Below are 21,499 nucleotides of genomic sequence, written 5' to 3'. Positions count from 1 at the left end.
GACAACATTTTCTTTTTCATCAAAACATGAAAACAAGATAGGGTTTCCATAAAGAAAAGACACAAAGGAGAAAAACTAGCTGATTCAGAGAAAAGAAAAAATGAATACAACTTATAACTTGAAGAAGAAAGGAAGTGAAAGCCAGCTATAAAATGTGAAAGTATACACACGGTAGTATAATCTAATCTTGCTTAACACTGAACAAAACTCTTGTGACAGTCATGTTGGTCAGTTCTTCAACTTCATAAGAAAATCAAATTAAATGAATAAAAGTTATTTTGTCACAAACTTTCATAGATCTGAATTAAGTTTTAGGCTCAATTAATGGATATAAGCTCGAGATATAGGAGAACATTTAGTGGCAGGAGGCCGTTGTGGGGAAAGCTACCCACCTCTAGTCATCCAACAAGCAGAAAATTGGAAGATCTGCATATAAGCTATACCTTTAAACATCACCTCTCTTCTTCATGGCCTATGTCTGTCTGCTCTGCCCTTCCTCCTAATGGCTCACTTAGCGTTGAGTTGAACAATGAATGGACTGATTCATTGATGAACTAGGTTTCTTCATGATCCAATAACAACTAAACACCAGTGTCATATGGAGGCTAAGCCTTCAACAAATGAAATCCTGGGGTGCAGGTGGGTAGGATGTCATATTCAAACTTTATATGTAAACTATTGTAACTACTTAAATATTTAATTGGTAAGTTACAATGTGTTTATATGCACATAGGGCAGCCTTTGAAAAGTGATTCGGTATTAACCTCATGAATGATATTATTATTCTTATAAAAGAGACTACAAGTAGATGTCATTCCCTTCTGTGCTGTGGAAAGCACAGCAAGAGAATGATCAATGTGAACCAGGAAACAGGCTCTCCGTAGTCAGGGAATCATCTAGTGCACGGATTGTTGTCATTCCAACTTCTCAAACTATGAGGATATGTGCCTGTTGTTTATTAGTTATACAGTCTGTGGTGTATCATTTTAGCAGTGTAAATGAACTAGGTCAAAGAATCAGCAACCGTAATTGGATGCTGCTTACAAACTCTAGAGATGAACTGGGAAATGGATCAAAGCTGCAATGGTTGAGAGACGTGCTGGATGGAGCTGCATTTCTGTAAAGCACCATAGAGATAATTATTCTTAGAGAATAATAAGGTTGTCATGAAGGGACTGTTGGTCTAGACTCAGCAAAGCCCCCATTGATGTTTCAGATAGAAATAAGGAACATATTGTTGAGTAATGGAGGGAAGGCTATCCATATTATGAAGTCGTAAGAAGCTGCCCAGGTGTACTCATATTATCTTATAGAAAGTACAACTTGGGAATAATGCAGTTGAGTTGGGTGTTTGGCAGAGGAAATCTCTAAGACATTGGAGGTACAACTCCATTTGTTTGACTTGACTGCTTTTGTCAAAGCTAGTGACTCAACAAGCATTTAATAAGAGAATGTTATCCAGTTGCGGTTTCATGCACCTATGGTCCAAGGCACCCAGGAAGCAGACACATGAAGTTGAGCCTGCAAGTTTGAGTCCAGCATGGGAACCACAGCAAGACTCTGTTTCAGAAAATAAATAAACAAAGAAAGAAATACAATTGTTAATGAAATGTAAACCTCAACTGAAAATTTAGAAACTTTCTGCTTGTAAATTGGAATAAGACCATTGTATTCAGGAGGCAACCTTAAGAGATTACAAAGGGATATTTGGTGATAATTACCATTTTATCAGAAGCTAAGAGGAAGTAGTTGACAAGATAATGGGATGATTAGTCAGATATGACAAAAAGGAGGACCAGTTACCAAGACAGTGGAAGAATTAGCCAGATTTTATTTCAGAAATCATCAAGGGATATTTCCTGCCTCACCCTTCCAGACTTTAAGGTGTGAGAGGTGGCTGATTTCAGGGGGAGAATCTCTCTGATGCCCACTATCGTTTCCCTGCCAGGATCTGCTCTGTGCTGTGTCACAGAGCTCTTTTGCCACTCAGGTAAGGTCTCAGCCAGTTGTAATGTGTATTATATTCCACAGCAAGATAATGGAATTCTAATTGCCTCCACATAGAAATAAAAGATGCTAATCCACAGCAAGATAATGTTATCCTAATTGCTTCCACATAGAAATAAAAGGTGCTATGAAGAACAGCTTTGTCCAGGCAGAGAACTGACAAAAATGGGAGCCTATACAGAACCCCTCAAGTGGACAAATGCCCACAGTACCAGTGGATCTATGCCTCTTACTCCACTCAAGGACATTCACTAGGTTGAAATTTTTTGCCAGGAAGATCTGCAGTCATGTAACTTCAACCTATGAAAGCTATAACATGAGCTATGCCAAGAAAAAGCTCAGGACAAACTGTGTCCTGCACTCAGACTAGAAGATAGTGTTACTAGACGTACCACAGAGGCCAGCGTCCGACCTCCCAACATACCAGGTTTTGGCTACCTGTCTCAAAGGCCAATCAAAAGAATGAATGGTAGTGAAGGCAGAGAAATGGGTTTTAGCCATCATGACTTTGTGAGCAAAACAAAGAAGTACTGTTAACAGTATGTGAGTGAGAGTCTTCAGTAACATAGGCAAGAGAAAGGGGATGGGGAAGTGTAAGAGTTGCACAGGTGGCTGTTTTAGAACGTCATTTCACTGACCATTATCTCAGCATCAGCCCAGTAGGGTCTTGTCACCAATAAGACGTTTGCTGCTGTATACTAGGGGAATTCGGACACTTGTGATAAGATGTTTATTGTGCAGTTCTATTGTTATTGGAATCTGATTGCAGAACAGAGTAAGTCAGATAAAGAAAATTCAGACCGGTGATATGGTGTCAAGTCAAGAGCTGAGTCCTTCAGCCAGTGTGGTGGTAGCACAGGTTTTAATCCCAGCACTGGAGGCCGAAGGAGGCAGATGTTGGAGTTCCAGGCTAGCCTGGTCTACAGAGTGAGTTCCAGGACAGCTACCAGCACTACACAGTGAAACTGTGTCTCGAAACAACAATAACAACCAAAAAACAACAGCAACCACAAAAACACTGAGCCCTTCCTTGGGTTTCTGGCAACATAGGAGAGCCCATGGCATCCTCAGGTAGTCTGGAACAAAGTTTTGTAAAAGTTAATAGTTAATCTGTTTGATTATCATGTTCTTCTAAATCTTGCAAATATCTGAGTTATACTTTGTTTGATGTGTTCAGTCTTGAAGTGAAAGAGAAAGATTAGATAAAGTTAAGGCCAACACAAACACTCCAAAGTGTTTAACATGTCTGTGGACAGTTGAGCAACACAGCTATGACCAAGTGACCAAGGCTTATGGGGTCATCCCTAAGCTAAGATGTTAAGCTCTCATTCTGTTCTCAATTGCCCTGATACCCATGTAAAAATCTCATGTGTTTAGCTAAAGCATCTCTGTATTTATATCCCTATTATAGTAGAATCTCCTATCTATATGTTTAGAGAACATCACCTTTGCTCTGGTAGGTTCAGAAACCAGGTCCCCAGCTCCAGTAGGAAAAGAGGATGGAGTAACAAAAGAAGATTATTCTCAAACCTTGAGGACTTGTCTGAGATCTACCAACTCTTTATAGTCCCTCGCCTTTTCCATGAAAATATTCTGTTTATGCTGCTCCTATGCATTACTAGTACTAATTGGCTTATAGCTAACAACAAATTTATCTCAGGATAAATTGCTATTTAAATGCTATTGATCTGTTTTGTATTATATTTAGATAAGACTTTAACCTTTGTATTTTTTACTTAATAAGTCTATGTTGAAGTGTAAATATTTCAACTTCAAAATTTTCTGAATATGGTGGCTAGAGAGATGACTCAGCAATTAAATGCACTTGCTGTGCTTGCAGAGGACCCAAGTTCAATTCCCAGCACTCACAGGGCAGCACCAATCAGTCTTTATCTCCAATTCCAGAGGTTCTAGTTCCCCCTTCTGGCCTCCAGTGGCCTTGCGTGAATGTGGTACGCATGCAGGCAAAACGTTAGTGCATATAAAGCAGACACAAGTGAATTGAAAAATAAGTATTTTGAATACAAATGATTGTGTCTATTTTTTTTAAGTAAAAACTTGGATGTGTGAACAATTTTAATATGAAAGTCAGTCAGCACAGAACTATCTTAAGTTTGTACCTACAAATTCTCTTTGCTTTTTGTTTAGTTTGAATTGACATTGTTTATGTAAGTTATGTCCTGCTCGGAGCCTTTGGTCTTCCTGTTTCCACGGATTAAAATACACTACTCTTCGATGCTTTTCTGTCTCACAGCATTGTTTCTTTCGAGTCTCACACTGAAACTTCCCAACTGTCCTTTGTGAACCCGCTTCGTGCCTCCCATCCTCCATCCATTCTCCATATTCTTGTTTATGGAACATCCACTATATTATGCGGATATAGCTTTTGTGCTTGTTAAAAGTTTCCTAATCTCCTTGAATCCATCTCATTTTCCCTGCTAATACACTATTTTATACTCAACTAAAGAGGGCCTTGTTGATACATAACAGCTGAGCAGTGAGCTTTTGTTCAATGATAGGATTTCAGCAAATAACTGATAATTTCCTGAATGCATGTGGAGGTGTAATAACAACTTAAACTACCTTCCCACAGGTTCATGCAGTCAAATTTCATTATTGCTCTACATAGCCATATCGGTCTGATGCTTACTTGAGCACATCTGAGGTTTTAATGTTGTGTAGCTTGGTCTGTTTGAGCCCCCACCCCCACCCCACCCCCTGCACAGTGTGGTCAGGATCTATCCCTGGTGCATGGGTTGGCTTTCTGGATCTCATTACCTATAGTTATCACCGAGAGAGCAGGAAGAGGCTTGGTCCTGCCTCTACTGAATGTACCAGGCTTAGCTGTCCCTGCCCCCCAATGGGAGAACTTACCCTGTTGGAGGAAAGGATAAAAAGTGTGTGTATGTGAGGGGGTGGAGGTAGGGGAAGGGGAGCTGGAGGAGGGATGAGAGGGGAATCTGTGGTTGGTATGTAAAATGAATTTTGAAAAGTTCTATAGGAAAACTGCACAAAAATGAATTTAAATGAAAGGATTGGAAAAATATAAGACAAGTGAAATCTTGTACAAAGCCGCAATCTAAACAATTCATGGATAAATTACCATGAATTATAACTTTAATAAAAAATTTGAAGTTATAAAACAGGTAAAAATGAATCATAAAAGTTCAGCTGGATCCAGAGCTTTCCTCCTCAATTTGACCCTCTTACACTTCAGTGTTCTTAAGATTACAGTCTTAAGCCCCAAGGCTGTCCTGCTTGAGACTTGGAGATTCAAACAACCCCCTGCAGCCACTAATAGCTTGGACAATAGAAGGCCTCAGATAGAAGGACTTCTGTCAGGGGGAGGTCTCTTTTGAAAAGGCCTGGCAGTGACACCTACAGCCCTTGAGGGAAAAGTCTTTAATGAACTGCTTATCTGTGACAGCCGGAGCCCTGGGTTGTTTACCACATCGGCTCTCCTGCTCAGATGGCGCTGACTTCCTCCTAGGGCGGAGCCCTGGGTTGTTTACCAAGTCGGCTCTCCCGTTCAACTCCGCCCAGTAACAGCAATGCACCAATCCCAATGCGCCTAGTGTATCAGGCCAGCAGAGCACGCCCACATCCTGCATAAAAAGCCCGTCAACTGCCGTGGTCGGGGGCCCCTCACCCCCAGCTCTCCCTCAACCAAGCAGCGCTTCAATAAACCGTGATTGAAGAAGGATCCTCGAGTTGTGGTGTTATTCCCTGCTGGTCAGGGCTCGCCGCACTTATCCCATCACTATTATCTGCTGTGTTCTTCAAGTGCCTTCCAGACCCAGAATCACATTCATTGGAAGTGTCTGCCGGTAATGGCACCACCTATCTAGTCCGTCTCTTTCTTTCTGAGTGGGACATTTTTGAAGGTGTGTGTGTGTGTGTGTGTGTGTGTGTGTGTGTGTGTGTGTGAACATGTCTCAACTCTCATTTCTTTCTTTCTTTCTTTTTTTTTTTTTTTTCTGAGACAGGATTTCTCAGTGTAGTTTTGGAGCCTGTGCTGTAGACCAAGCTGGCCTCGAACTCCCAGACTGGCTCTGCCTTCCAAGTGCTGGGATTAAAGGCATGTGCCACCACCACGAGGCCTCAACTCTCATTTCTTGTTTGGCTCATTTGTTCATCTTTACATGCAGTCAAGAAAGACACTGCCTGTAGTAATAAATAACAATTATTAACATTTACATGAAGTGTAATTTTTAATTCTGAAATCAGCACTAGAAGGTAGATAAATTATTTTTCTTGTATTGGTAGTAAGATCCCTGTTTTGTCTTGAGAAAGGCACACATAAACATGAGAAAGTCCACAGGTGTCTGGAACACTATACACAGAGGCAGTTCTACAGAGAGGAGACAAAGGTGGGATTTTGAAGGCCATTGCCAGTGCTAATTCAATATTGCAGGGAGTCAGTGAGTGGAATGTGAAAGGATATGTTTCTGAAAAATCACTCTAGTGAAAAACCAGAGTGGAATTCGTAAGACTGCATAGGAAATTATCACAGAAGTGAAGGACAAAAGGAAAGGTAAATTACAGAGGAAGATCAGAGTCCTGGAAATGAGATTTGAGTCAGGATATACTTTTTTTTAAATTTTTTTATTTATTGTGTTATTGTGTGTGTGTTCGTATGTGTGTGCACGTGTGCGTGCAAGCATGTAAGTGCATGCATACACGAGGGAGTGCAGGTTTACACATACAAAAATACCTGTGTGGAAGGGAGAGAATGACTTCAGGAGTCTCTTCTTAAATTCCACCTTCCTGAAGCAGGATCTCCCTGTGCTTTGCACATTCCAGGCCCATGAGCTTCTAGCCCATTTTTCTGTCTGCTGCATGGTCTGATGCAGGAATGCTGGGACGATTACAGATTCAGGCTGGTTCATCTGCCTTGGGTTTTGTTGTTGTTGTTGTTGTTTTGCTTTGGTTTTCTGAGGCAGTATTTCTCTGAGTAATAATCCTGGCTGTCCTAGAACTCACAGAGATCTGCCTGCCTCTGCCTCCCAAGAGCTGGGATTAAAGGCATGCACCACCACTGCCCGGCCCATCTGCATTGTTTTAAGCTGGGTTCAGGGACTGGTTCAGGCTTTCACTGCAGCACTTTTATTGGCTGACGTGTGCCTTTAGTCCACCACATGCTTGAGAGGAGAATTAAGAGGATTTGTTGAGAGACTGAATGTGATATAGAAAATGTGATAGCAAGAGTGAGAAATCAAAATGAGTCTTAATTTTATGGCATAGGAACAGTGTGAGCGGTGGTAACAGCCACTGAGATGTAGGAGAGAATGGGTATTGTTTGGATGTGTGAATTTTGAAATTTAGACTGGGAAGTGTGTATATTGGAGGAAGAGTATATGGCCAGATGTAAACACTTGGTGTTTGGAAAAGATATGTAAGTAAATGTATTCACTGAGGGATGGTAATTAATTAGAGGGAGAAAGACTGATGAAATGGAGTGTATTTATATGGTGTGTTTTTTTTTTTTAATGGAGAAGTAACATGTCATTTTATAACTTTAGAAGATCATTTTGACAGAAACTTGGAAGTTTATATTATATATAAATTATACAGGGAAGCCTGGGTTATGATCAATGTAATATGTCAGGCAAAGAAAATGAGAATTTGGCTGAATAGTATAAAGATGTAAGAGAAGAAATGTTGTGTTTTAATTCATCCAAGGACCAGAAAGTTCTTTGTGAGCCATTTTCCTTCTTTTATTGTTTTATCTGTTTGTCTGTCTATCTATCTATCTATCTACCTATCTATCTATCTATCATCTATCATTTATTTTTGGAGCAAATATTTATTTTTTGATTCGTTTTCCAATCCATCCAGGATATTTTTGTGCCCTATACAATAGTTGTTGATATTTTTTTAAGCTGCAGAATACTTTCTGACTAATTTAATTGGATTTTTCTTTAACCCTAGCATTGTAGTATAAGAGAACAACAGGTGGAGTCTAGACATAAGCTCACTGGTTCAGAATGCTTCTTGCTCTAACAAGAGGCACTTATAGACACCTGTAACTCCAGTACCAAGGGATCTAGCATCATCTTCTGGCCTCTGAGGGCATCTACACACATGTGTATACTCACACTGACACACATAAACTTAAAGAAAAAATAAAAACAAACAAACAAAAAAAACCAACCAAATGACTTTAAACAATTGTCAGCCTGTTAAAATTTTTACAGTACCCTTTTGGGCAAGTACCCTGGAATTTTGCATTTGATTTGAGAAGTGTCACAAAACTGATCCATTTATTTAAAACTCTTTATAAACATGTGTGTAAAGGAGAGATGGCTTGGTAGGTACAACTGTATGCTTCACAAGCAAGAGAATTGTACTTTGAATCCCAGCCCTCACCACATACAAAATCTGGGCATGGCCCTGTGCATTCCTATAATCAAAATGCTCAGGGAACAGGGACAGCTTGATGGCACCTGGTCTCAAAGCTCTAAAGCAGAGGAGCAGGACACCTAGAGACTTCTCCAGGCCTCCCAGGTGCCTTTCCCTTCCTTCTCTTGTCTGTCTCTTTGTCTCTGCTTCTGTTTCTCTCTCTTTCTTTTTCCTTCTCCAATCTGTCATACAAACCATGTGTTTTATTGTATTTTCATTTATAGCTACCATCATAGCCAAACTAGGAAAAATGTTCAAGCAACAGAGCACCTTAGTATTCAAAATAATAACAGTTGTAACCAAAGGAAGTATAACATGTTAATGATTTATAATATTTTAACCAATGCACTAGTTTCTTCATGTTAGTAATACTCTGCACCTTTTTTGAACGCATTTTAGATTCAGTAGTGTTTGCATTTTGAGGATTAAGACGTTGACATTCTGATGAATTTGAGGAACATTCTCAAAGGGACAGAGGATTCAAGAGTTTTGAATTAGGCAATGCCCAGAATCTGAATAAAGTCATTCACCACACAAGACCTTAATCTAACACATTCTGAAGGAGGCTGGAACTTCAACTGACTTCAGTGTAGATTTAAGAGGAAGAACATAGAACATATTGTTCTTTTTTGTAAGAGTTAGACTGATAATAACCACATCAAGTATCTTCCTCCCGTGAGGAACATGGACTTTGGCTCCAAATCCCAGCATGCAAATCCCAAATTCATTACTTACTGTGAGATCTTTTAACTTCTTAATGACTCGGTTTCCTCAGTCACAAGATGAAGAAAAAACACTTTATAGTCAGTTTGGACAGTCAGAGACTTAAATGAATTTAAATACAGCAGTGATTAGAAGTCTTGTGATATGGAGTGGATTTAAATAAATGTTTTCGTAGTAATTACTTCCAGGATCAATATTAGTTTTCAAAAGATCCCATTACCCCTCAAAGAATAATAAAGGATGTGCCAAATAACTTCCAAGAGTGATTCATAAACTTCTCTATCTGTATTAAGCATTGATTTATTTTATTTTACATTGTGTGTGAGAAAGTCAACTGTTTTAGGGATTACAAGAAAAATGATAATCATAATTGTGTGAGTTTTAGATATTCTTCCATTAATGCTGCATAATTAATTTCTGTAGGTATTTTTGTGGTGTGCTTGGAGTCTGAAAACCTAATGTGATGTGGTTTTGTTTACAAGCCTCTTCTGAGTTTGAGATTTTCTCTCTGACCTTTGTCTTATTTTAATCCTTTGCATTAGAAGTAACTGGCTTTCATGCTGTTTAACTTCCAGTGCCCTGTGGGGGGATTTTAACTAAGCGCAAAGGGACTATTTTGTCTCCTGGATATCCTGAGCCTTATGACAACAATTTGAATTGTGTTTGGAAAATCACCGTGCCAGAGGGAGCTGGCATTCAAGTAAGAATACTTATTTATTTTTCTTATTTTTTCATTTTATATTTAGAATTGATATTTTCAGAAATGACAGAATGCATATTATTTCTTCAAATTTAGCAAATAGTTTGGCTTGACATAACTAAGTTTAATAGAATTATATTTATTATTTTTTAACTTGAAAATAAAACCAAATTCAGTTTTCAAGAAGACAGATAATAATAAAAACAAAAACGAATGAACAAACAAAAAATCTGCCAGGCTCAACAGAATCATGAGATAAGATAGCTCAAGGATATGAATATCAGAGATTCAGTATGGTCATCTCTGGCCTAGATTATTTCCATCAAAAAAAGAAGATGCTAAGGTAAAAATAAATTCTTTACAGACATACCTCCAGAAACTTACTTCAAGTAGAACCCATCTGCTAAAGTTTCATATCTCTGAATAGTCCAATGACTTATTAACCTTGAATAGATTAATCAATTGAAGAGGTCAGTGACCTCAAGATGCAATCGCCTCTCAAGGACATCGCTTCTGCACATTGCTTTCTAAGAGCAAATATTTAAAATAGAAATTGTGAGGAATAAAAGAAAATCTCAGACATTGTGTATTATTGAAATATGACAATAAATGTCACAAAATGAAATTTTGTTTTTTTAGACTATTAAATTCAAGGTTGCAAAATGGTTCAACAGGTTAGGCTACTTACATGGAGGAAGATGGTATGTCTGTTGGAGTGGTCACTGCAGGGAAGTCTCTGGGTTTTAGATTTGCTCTGTGGCACTCTCAAAGTTCCAGCATGCACTCACTGCACAGAGAGAGACAGACAGACAGAGACAGAGACAGAGACAGAGACAGAGAGAGAACATGATTTTTTTAAAAAGTCATTAAAGCTATCCATTGGAATCTTGAATGTCTTGATCATGTACAGGTCACATACAGGTAACTACAGCTACTGTGAGTTTATAAGTATGATGTCTCCATCATGTCGAGAAGATGGCATTTCACAGGATGCTTCCCCTTGCTCTGGTGTTTACATTCCTTTTACCCCAGCTTTTAAAATGTTCCCTGAGCTTTGGGAGTGTGGTTAAAATATATGTCCCATCTACATGTGAGTACCCCTACTCATTCACAGCTTCTTTTTCTTAACTCTTTGGCCAGATGTAAGGTCTCTATATGAATCAGTACCCACTGTAAAAACAAGATTCTTTGAACACAGTTGAGAGAGCAGTAACATGTGGACTTAAAGAAAACTGTTTAGAGGGCAGTTCGACAACATGAGTGTTTAGTAAAAAAAACAGGAATAGGTTCCCACCAGGGCCAATGACCTCCCACCCCTGACCTTTTGACCAGTTTCACAGCATCAGGCACAAATTCGCTCCCAGGGACAGGCCTCTAATCCTATCAAGAAATAGTTGATTATTATTACTGTTATTATTACAACATGCCAATATTGCAGCAGTAGGCACATCATTTCATACAGGTTGGTATTGTAGCATGCAGAATTCAGTGCTGAATAAGAAAAATTATGAATTTTCTGCATCTAGGACCCTGCATGGCACATTCCAGGACTTTGAAAGCTACACAGCAGGAAAGAATTTTCCTAGTTAGTTGAGATTGATTTCTCTAGGTCCTAGAAGCCAAAGCCTGTGGTGACTTCAGATAGAAGGTTGGACCATCTCGTTCTGTCAATTACCTGTGCTGTTAGGAGAGGCCTCTGCAGTGTGTGTCCATGATTAGTAGTAATTCATAGGGTGGTGTCCCATAGCTGGTACTGACATTTTGATTTAATAACTCATGTTTTCTTGGAGCAGTGTTGTTCTCACATGGAGAATGCCTCCGATCTCACATACAGTTATACATATGTAGAGAATTAGCTTGCAAAGGCGTGGGCGTTCATAAAGCTTTTTTATACATCCTTAGTTTTAGTTAGCCCACCGTCTACCCTTTCCTACGTGAACTTTTAACCCACAGTACATCTCTCCTCTCTTCTAATTTAATAGTATAAACTATTACAGGTATTCTATTATGCCCATGCCCTCTTTAAGGCATCTTTACCTCCTTCCTTTCATGAGCACTGCCTGGATTTCTCCCAAATACATATTCTAGAAAAATAAAAAAAGAATCAGCAGAGACTTCAGGATTGTTCATACCCCAGGTTGTACTCTGAAATGTGAATCAGATAGGACTTTTCTCAACTCATTTACTTATAAGGTTATGAAGGATGTCTTTGATTATTCACATGCTATCAGCTTACTCATTTTGATGCCATCATAAAATGATAATCTTGAGAACTCCTATTACTCTCTACTATCATGTCCTATTTTTGGTAACCGGAAGTGGGCTTTAGTACCTAATGCTCTAATCAAACTGCTCTCCCATGAGCACCTGTGCGATTAGACCCTTTGCCTTGCTCATCTGTGCTTTGAGACAACACAGCTAAAGCCGGCAGAGTCTCTGGTCACTCTCACGAAACTCTCCCCACTTAGTTCTTACATCAATATTTTCATGGATTTCAATAACTTTCCCTCTCCTATTCTAACTTTCTTAAAAGTCTGAGGTTCATTTATTTTAGGTTATATTAACCTCTTTGCAGATTCTTTACTTCTATGTTCTCAGTACCTTTTAAGAATGACCCTAAGAATAAGAGATTACAAGAACCAAAACAAATCACAACAACAAAATGAACCAAAAGCTCCTTTTTTTCTCTGTATGATGAACAGTATTAATGATAGTGTTTGGAAAATATAGGAAGCTCACATCTCTAACCCCAGCTTTAGACTATCTAAACCAGCATATGGATGTTTTCAGCTAAATTTATTGTTAAGCTAGCCAATGGTAACTTTATGAATTTTTCTCGAAATGATTTTTCTAACATTCTTTCTCTCCATTCACTTTTCTCCATCATTCTCTGTATGAGGTTGTCCCTAATCCTGTCAAGTTTTCAAGCTACAAATTGTGATTTTTATTCTGTCTGATATTGTGTATAACAAACTGGGTCAGGACTTTCTTTTCAGGTGTTTGTATTTCTTTCCATTTGTACTTTTACCACAAAAGATCAAGCAGCTCTCATCCTTGTCTTAGCTATATCCCTTTCTGTCTATTCCTGACAAAATGACCAAGCAACAAAGAAACAACTCCTGAAAACTCAATCCCATACTATCTCTCTTACCTATAGCACTCAAATTTCGTCTTCAGTTCAAATCCTCAGCAGCAGTTGCTCCATCTATACTCAGTTCTCATCTTTAGAAGTTTGTTATGTTCACAACTTCCATCTCTGTAACAGCATGGCATCCTGTTTCCTGCAGACACCGTGAATGTTCTTTCCTCTGTCTTTGACAGTACCCAGTGTCTCTCCTTATTTGACTTCACCTTACTCTTGGTTCTGTCCAAAATATATTTCTTTGATAAACTTTCTATGAACTAGATTAAAAAGGTTAAATTCCCTCTTATACGTTTTGATTCTAACAGCAATCAGATTTTTCTATTATCTGTTAATTGTTGGAAGCTCCCAAGGGCTAGGGCAGTGGCCAGTTCTGTTCTGACAGCTACTCCAGAGCTGGCACTACAACCTCAGTTAATAATTTTAGAAAAATCAATAGACACCTCCGCAAGCAGTAGATTTGAAATGATTTGGAGAGTTAGCAGTGCATAATGAACTAATAAGATACCTGCAGCAAAACTGTTATATATCACTTGTGCTAGGCAAATACCCTCAAAACTGTGCATGTCAATGCCAATACAAACTCTACTTTGGAAGTACTTTATTCAGTGATTCCACTCAGAAAAAAAGAAGCCTGTTTTAGCAGACTATTTAGAAATCTCATAGCATGAAATATATATTTAACTTTTAAATACTCTGAAGGACGGTTTAGCATGTTGAAAAATAACTCCCCATATTGACTCTATTTTAGGACATATTTCTAAATTAAAATCTGTCATGCTAAACACATATTTACTACATCTCTTATGTTTAAACTTGGCTATTTACTGTTTTATAACTAATATACAGGCTTAAGCAACATTTAATTTGGGGGATATGGAACTATATGAATATTAAATGAATCAAATTGGAGTTGAAATAAGTTAACCCTTCATAGAAAAATTTAGAAAAGGAAAAGAGACAATTTATGACTGAGATTCCTTTGGGAAAATATCAACATAAAGAACAGTTTGCCTTATTAATATAATGTGATAAGTATGTTGTGAGCTATATATTCATTTATTTCCCTTTTTATTTTACAAGACTGTTTCCAGGACAACTCCCAACGGACTATATTAAACAACAAAAGAAATATTTGTGAAATTATGGAAATATTTGTCACATAATTATTATCAAAATGAATTTCCTAAGATTTTATGATTCCAGAGTAAAGTAATATTTGTTTTTTTTCTGATAAATATCTGCTTTTAATAATTAGAAACATACTGTATGTGTTAGTATTTCTATTGCTGTGATGAAACACCCTGACCAAAAGCAACTTAGAGAGGAAAGAGTTTATTCAGCTTATTCTTCTATATCACTGCTAATCATCAAAGGAAGCCAGAACAGGAACACCAACAGGGCAGGAACCTAGAGGCAGGAGCTGATGGAGAGGACATGGAGAGGTGCTACTTACTGTCTTGCTTCCCCTGGCTTGCTCAGCCTGCTTTCTTATAAAACCCAGGACCACCAGCCCAGGTACACACAATGAGCTGCGCCTTTCCCCATTGACTACTGATTAAGAAAATGCCTTACATACTTGCCTATATCCAGACATTATAGAGGCATTTTCTTAATTGAGTTTCCTCTTCTCCGATGATTTTAGCTTGTTTCAAGTTGACATAAACTATCCAGCACACTCCATCATAAAGCTAACCTGCTGCCATGGTGACCAGTTTTAACCAATGCAAACTTCTCAAAAGGCTCAATGCCTGCCACAGTCTTCCATTATCTCTTATTTGAATTTGTGTCATTGTAAATTCTGAGCCATTTCTTTGCATATCATAAGCGATTCCAGAACACCGCCTGCTTGTTTTTTTTGTTTGTTTGTTTTCTGGCCATTTCAACTTATACCCAATATGGTTTTATTATATCAAGCTCTATTTGCCTAAAATCCCAATGACAAATTGTATCAGATTTCTCTGAATACCATAGCAGATCACCATACACCAATAAGCTATTTAACCACTTAAGCATTATCTTCTCAATGAACCAGACATGAGTATACAAATCCTGCTTCATTATATAAGCATAAAACTACCAGTAGATCTTCTCCTATTCCAGGACTCTGGGGAATTGTCCTGCTGTCTCCAGTATTGAATGGCAACACACACAGCCCTTGGCTTCTGGCCCCATCAGTCTGATCCTGCCTCTGTGGATACATTGCTTTCTCATCCACCTCTCTACTTCTTTCAATAGATTTTTTTTTTTTCATGTATCTCAAGGTTTTCCATTCAGTCACATTGAAAAGATGCACACACACCCCTCTGCCAGCACACACATAAGGTAGTATTTATAAGTTCCTGGGATTAGGATCTGTTGTTTCTGGGACACACCGACAGATCCAGAATTAGACGACTGTTCATTGTCTTATACTTGTAGTAGGCTTCCTAAAGCTGCCTCTCTCTTCTGAGTGCCTCAGGGGAAACAGGAATTGTTCTTGAGTAATTTGTCCCAATCTTTGGTTTACATCCGCTGTCAGCACACATGACACTGAAGAGTTTCTCTGCCCGTCTTCTGCCTCCTGTCTAGTTCAGTTATACGACACTTCACTTTCCTACTCTGGTCCCCCCCCCCCCCTTGACAGTTCAGATCTTCACTTGAAGAGAAGTCTTGATTACATGGCCCCTCCCACTTTGCGATCCTTTGGGAGAAAGCTGAAGGCATAATTACACTTTCAAGTGCACAATTATTTTGCCAGTGTCTAGTTTTTAATTACTATCTCTCACCATCCTTCTCAGCTAAGATTTAGAGTTTTCAATTCATAGTACACATTAAGCTTTTGATACATGCTATCTAGCTTAATTTTTAGTGAATCTGTGAATTAGACAACTTATTCACAATAACTTCTGTGAGCAATTTGAAGCCCAGAGAGATTTTCAGCATCTCTAGTCTTTGAAGCTTGTGCAGATGGAGGTTACCAAGGACTTTCAAACCCAGTGACACTGGCGTGTGTTCACCTATGTTTGTCGTTTGTAATTAAGCTTCATTCCTTGTCAGTGTTCTATGGTGGACTCATGTTCCTTCTAAAATTAAAAAAAAAATGTCTAAATTGGATTACTGATAGTTCACTAAGTCCAGCTCATGATTTTATTCAACCACAGTAGCACACACTTGATAATTTCTTTCCTTTGGAAGCTTCTCATTACCTTGGGCTCAGATCAAAATTCAACTCCTACATTAATCCTTACAAGGTATTTTTAGTTCAGTGCACTATATATGTATGTATATATATTACTCCCAGCTGAAGAAAAGGAAAGTTTAGACAAGACTCAGGAGTGAATTACTGTTTAAGAAAGTAGCGGTGGGGCTTTCCTTCTTGTTCTGGAACAGTGCATTAGCTCAGGTGCCAATCATGCAGGCAGGATCTCTCCTGCCATGTGGCACTCACCCCTGGAGCAGCAATGCCAGCTTCCACTTGAATAGGAGAATGACGGGGGGAGGGGGCTGCTTTGCAGAAAAGAACTGCTTAATGAACGGAATTGTCATAACTATGTAGCAAATGAGTGACTACACTTAAAACAGACTCCAGTTAGCTAAAATGAATGCATTCTAATAACGTTCTTCCTTCCCTGCTTTAAAGCTCCAGCACAGCCTCTAAAAAGCAGAACGGAATCCACAGTTGTATGTTCCATGGGTTCCTGGAAACCTCATACTGTGCCAAGTGAGGTACACCAAAGTAGCACATGTCGCTTTCTTTAAATAAAATTGAATAGACACAGAATTGTAGCCCAGTATTTGCCTTCTCAACTTGAGGGACTTTCAAGGTGACTTCCCTATTATGACCACATTAATAAGACTAAACTTTGGAAGATGCATACAAATCTGTTATAAAACATTGTCTCTGCCAGTCTATATTGACAGTCATGCAAATATTAAAGAAAAAAATTGAATGGATTTTATGTATGGAAACAAATTGAAGGATAATCCTACTGAAAATTCATTACGAAGTGCTCTCTGCTTGTGAGCCATTGTCTGTTTCTTTCCTAGACTCAAGCAATGAGAAAATTCAGAAGGCTAATATTCTGAGCATGAATGTAAGCTAGTTGTTTGGAACATGAGTTTGAAATCCTAGCACCTTAACCCAAATGTTCAATAAAGATATTCTCTGAGATGGCGACAAGAAGCTTCCATGTTATATCCATTTTGCACACTACCAGTTGCCCCATAAGGCTTCTTGCATACAAATTAGTTCACAGAGTCAAGTGCTACAAATGTCCAAGATTGGTTTTGTTGAGACATCTATCAAAGTCCACAACCACATTGTCTGCACTTGAGATCTCCCTTCTAGTGGGTACCTCTGGACTGCGTACTGCCTTAGAAATGTTAATTCTCACCAGGAATTGTTATCTCATAGGTCCAAGTTGTTAGCTTTGCTACAGAACATAACTGGGACTCGCTGGACTTTTACGATGGGGGAGACAACAACGCCCCAAGACTGGGAAGTTATTCAGGTAAAAGAGAAATCCGAGATCATTTTAAGTGGAAATATAACCAACGGCACGGAACAAGAAATGAAAGAATTCCTACAGATTCTTTCAGGCTTAGCTATAAACCAAACACAATGAACTAGGTTACAACAAGCTTTAAAATAGAAGTGGTAGCATGCCCACTTAAAATCTCCAGCATGCTAATTATACTTTTGAGATATTTATTGATTTTTATGCAAATAGTAATATTTTACTGAGTTATGATTCATTAATACTATGTGTACCTTAGTCTTAAGATTTAGGATGAATAAAATAATAGTAATTAAAAATATGACTATACTTTTGTTAGTTATGATATTTCCATCCATCAGAATACTACGCTGTCATTAAAATAATTTTAGAGACTGAATGACATGCCTATGACATAAAGTAGTACTGATCATTAAGGAAATGTGAAATCACTTCTTTGAAATGATTAGCAGCAGAAGTAAAAAATTTTATTTTGTGATTTTTGTGGTTGCACTTTAAATTCTCTAGAAGTGTAAATACACGCATTGCTAAACTGGGAGCTTACTTTAGATAATATATTGAATTAAGGATGAATGGCTTTAAACTTTTAAAGAGGTTTTGAAATGGCAGGTAAACAATTATTCAGAATCACTAATGAACAAAGGAAATAATTACCTAGAGCAGAGGTGGTGTGGCTTGAACATAAATAGCATGTTAGGTATAGATCCGAACAGAAGCACAGTCTTGTAAATCTATGTGCATACTTACATGAATGCTCTAAGTTCGATGTTATTACTACTAGGTATACTGATAAGCAAAGTGATTAAAAGGAATGCTGCTGTAAATCTTCAAACTAGCTCTGTGTGACATCTGACTAGATTGTCAGATACCTCCTAATTTAATTCCTCCATGGCTCTCAGTACTGATTGAAATTTACAGAGATTAAATTGCCAGAGGCTGTACATCTACAGTTAGGTTGAGATCAGGGCCCAGCTGGAGAGACTCCAACATCAAAGTTCTTAATTACTAAGATCCTCTAAGTCCTAAGGCAGGTCCAGTGACCTCTCTGGTGCCTGTTTACCTCCCGCTTCTGTAATGATAGTGATGCCATTAAGGAACACAGAGTCAGATCGGGGACAATTAAACACCAAGGTGCAGACTATAAGTGCTTCCTCCCATTGTCCCTTGGGAGGTACCAGGACCTTTTACACACTCTTGTACAAAGCAAGTGTAAAGTCATTATGAATGTTCCCAGGATATTTGCAACACTGACCACTCATGCTCTTCGGATTTTATATCAAAACAGAAATGATAGTTATTTTCAATGCTTGTCATTTGAACCTGGCTTGGTGTCTTAATTTTTTTTTTTTTTTTTTTTTTTTTTAGTAAATAGGCAGGAACTAATTTGTTCAGTCATGTATTTTATACTTTCAAATTCAATAATTGGATGGAACAAGGTTCATTTGCTTCAGAAGTTCAGAAATCCATTATAGTGCATCTGCTCTGAGACAGGCTAGTATAATTACATAACTGGGATTTTTTTTTGAAAATATACTGTCAGAGAAATATATGAAAAATATGAAATATCAAGTATTCAATCTGTTGCAGAATTATATATACATTTCATTAATAAAGGTTAATTCATGAATGTCTGCTTTGAACCTATACAAAGTCTGAAGTTATAATGACTTAAAGAACACATGAAAAATTTTAAATAAACTTTATTTTTAATTCATACATGTGATACAAAAATTTCCATAAAATTCAAAATGGCTTTTAACCACATTATTTCTGTCTGTTTACAAATTGAGGAGATTATCTGAAGTTGTTTCATGGGTATTTCTCCCTGGAGACAGGACCAGTGAAATAAAATAGGATAAAAGGGGAAACATTTCTGCTAAGTTTTCTCAAATGTTTTTGAGCAATACACAGTTTTTATCACAGTGTGTTGGCTGGTTACCAGGTTACTTAGTCTCTTTGTTGTTGCTGGACCTTTGCCACATGACCCTTGACCCACTTTCTCTATTGTCATTTCAGGGACAACGATACCCCACCTTCTGAATAGTACATCCAATAATTTATATCTAAATTTCCAGTCGGACATCAGTGTCTCCGCTGCAGGATTTCACCTTGAATACACAGGTAAAGGTAACTTACGCTTTCTAGGAAAGTTAAAACAGGTTTCATTATATACTGATTTCTTTGCCTTTTCCTTATCTTGTTTTATAATTATTATTCATTAGATGCTTATTTGTTTTCTAAAGAGAGACAGAAACATTAGGGAACAAAATGGGAGGGGAGGCTGGGAGGAACAAGGAGGGGCAGGGAGAGGGTACACCTTAATCAGAATATAGTGTATGGAAAACATATTTTCAATAAAAAACAGAAAACCTGTAAAGCAAAACAAAATAAAATACCAACAAAAACAATAGACTCTTGTTTTTAAACAAATGACATCAACTCTGACAAAGTAAACATTAAATCTGATATAATGTTTAAAATTTCAAATTGTTCTGTCAATTCACTTGAAAAAAATATATGTATAAAATGAAGGATTTTTGCCAGTGTTTTTTTTTTTTCTTTTAATATTGGAAGAAACAACATTGTGTTTACCCTTTTAATGAATCTATAATTGTGCAGTGTCCATAAAAATATGGATCAAAGCTCTAAAATATATTCTTGTGAACTAAAATTATATGCTGGCTGATTAGTAATTCCCATTTCGGATTCTCACTAATCTCAGCAATCACCACTGCACTGTTTCTTTAAAAGTGGCTATTTTAGATAAGTCATATAAGGTGGAACAAGCCATATGTGTCCTTTTGTGACTGGTTTAGTTAACTGCCTAAGTTAACTTTGTGCTGTGGCAAGCACGGGATATTGACCATTGACTACTCTAGCTAAGAATCTAATATCACAGTGATCAGAAGTGACAAGAATGCACTTCCGTGCCTTCTTCCTGATCTGACAGCAACTGCCTTCCATTTCTCACTATTCATATGATGCCTGTGGTGGGCCTTACACATACAGCTTTTATTTGGTTGTAGTAAATAACTTGTATGTGAACTTTGTTGAGTTTTAGATAAGGACAAAATATTGCCATGTTTTGCATCCATTTTGTGTCACATGTATTGCTGTGTATTTTATTAAACCATCCTTTCATTCATAAAATAAATTTAATTTGGTCATGGTGTATAGAGCTCTCTTAAAAGAGTGTTAAATTTATCCATTGGTATTTTGTTGAACATTTTTTGGAATTGTGGTTTTTGTGGCTCCAATGGCAAGATGATTCTGGTATCAATCAGTGAAATTAGAAGTGTCCCTTCCTATATAATTTTGTGGAAGAATTTGACAAGGATTGGATGAACTCATTGAATACTTAGGAAAATTCACTTGTAAAGATCTGTTTGTTTCTGCATCTTTCTCTGTTTGAAGGTTTAGAATAATGATTCAATGTCCTTGCTATTGGTCTATTAAGTGTTACCAGGTTTTGTTTGGTTTTTTATTCAGTCTTCAAAGGTTTATGTTTCTAGTATTTTTTTCTTTTTGTCTAGTTTAGGTATTCAACTTTTTTTTCTGTAATTATTCCTTGTGTTTTCTTGTGTTCATTTACAAAATTTCTTTGGTTTCAGTTACAATGCTTCCCTTTTATGAAAAGAATTTGTAAATTGAAATTCAGGACACTTTTAAATTAGTTACTTTTCTTATTACTCCATCCAAATATATAGCAAAAGCTACTTGAAGGAGTAATAATCTCCTTTGACTCTTTCTTTTTTACTTTTTGAGTCAGCCATCCTGGTGAGAGTGGAACAGTGGGCATCAGGGTGGTGGAAAAATGAGCTGTTACTATGACAACAGATGAAGGAAAGAGCTAGCTCAGGCTAGAAATGGGTATAAATTGGTAGGCAGGTCCCATGGATACATGTCCTTCATCTGGTCTCCACATCGCACAGATTTCACAACCTCTTCAAACCATGCTAGCACCTGGAGATCTAATGTCCAAAGAAATTTGCCTATAGAAGACATGTTACTCTTAAACTTTAATGA

At 37.7% G+C, this 21,499-nt stretch overlaps 1 protein-coding gene across 3 annotated transcripts in view; it reads left to right on the top strand.

Annotated features, from left to right (window-relative positions):
• Positions 1-21,499, top strand: part of Csmd3 (CUB and Sushi multiple domains 3) — a 1,137,155-nt gene that overhangs the window by 965,386 nt on the left and 150,270 nt on the right. For all 3 annotated transcript variants that reach the window (XM_036207646.1, XM_036207645.1, XM_036207647.1), the window contains 3 exons: positions 9,708-9,832; positions 17,371-17,467; positions 19,490-19,594. In XM_036207646.1, coding sequence (XP_036063539.1) covers positions 9,708-9,832; positions 17,371-17,467; positions 19,490-19,594 — 327 coding nt within the window. The remainder of the gene's footprint in view (positions 1-9,707; positions 9,833-17,370; positions 17,468-19,489; positions 19,595-21,499) is intronic.

Source organism: Onychomys torridus, chromosome 16 (assembly GCF_903995425.1).
Source record: "Onychomys torridus chromosome 16, mOncTor1.1, whole genome shotgun sequence".
Classification (NCBI taxonomy): domain Eukaryota; kingdom Metazoa; phylum Chordata; class Mammalia; order Rodentia; family Cricetidae; genus Onychomys; species Onychomys torridus.
Note: the sequence above shows the minus strand (reverse complement) of the source record. Positions and strands in the feature narration are given on the sequence as shown.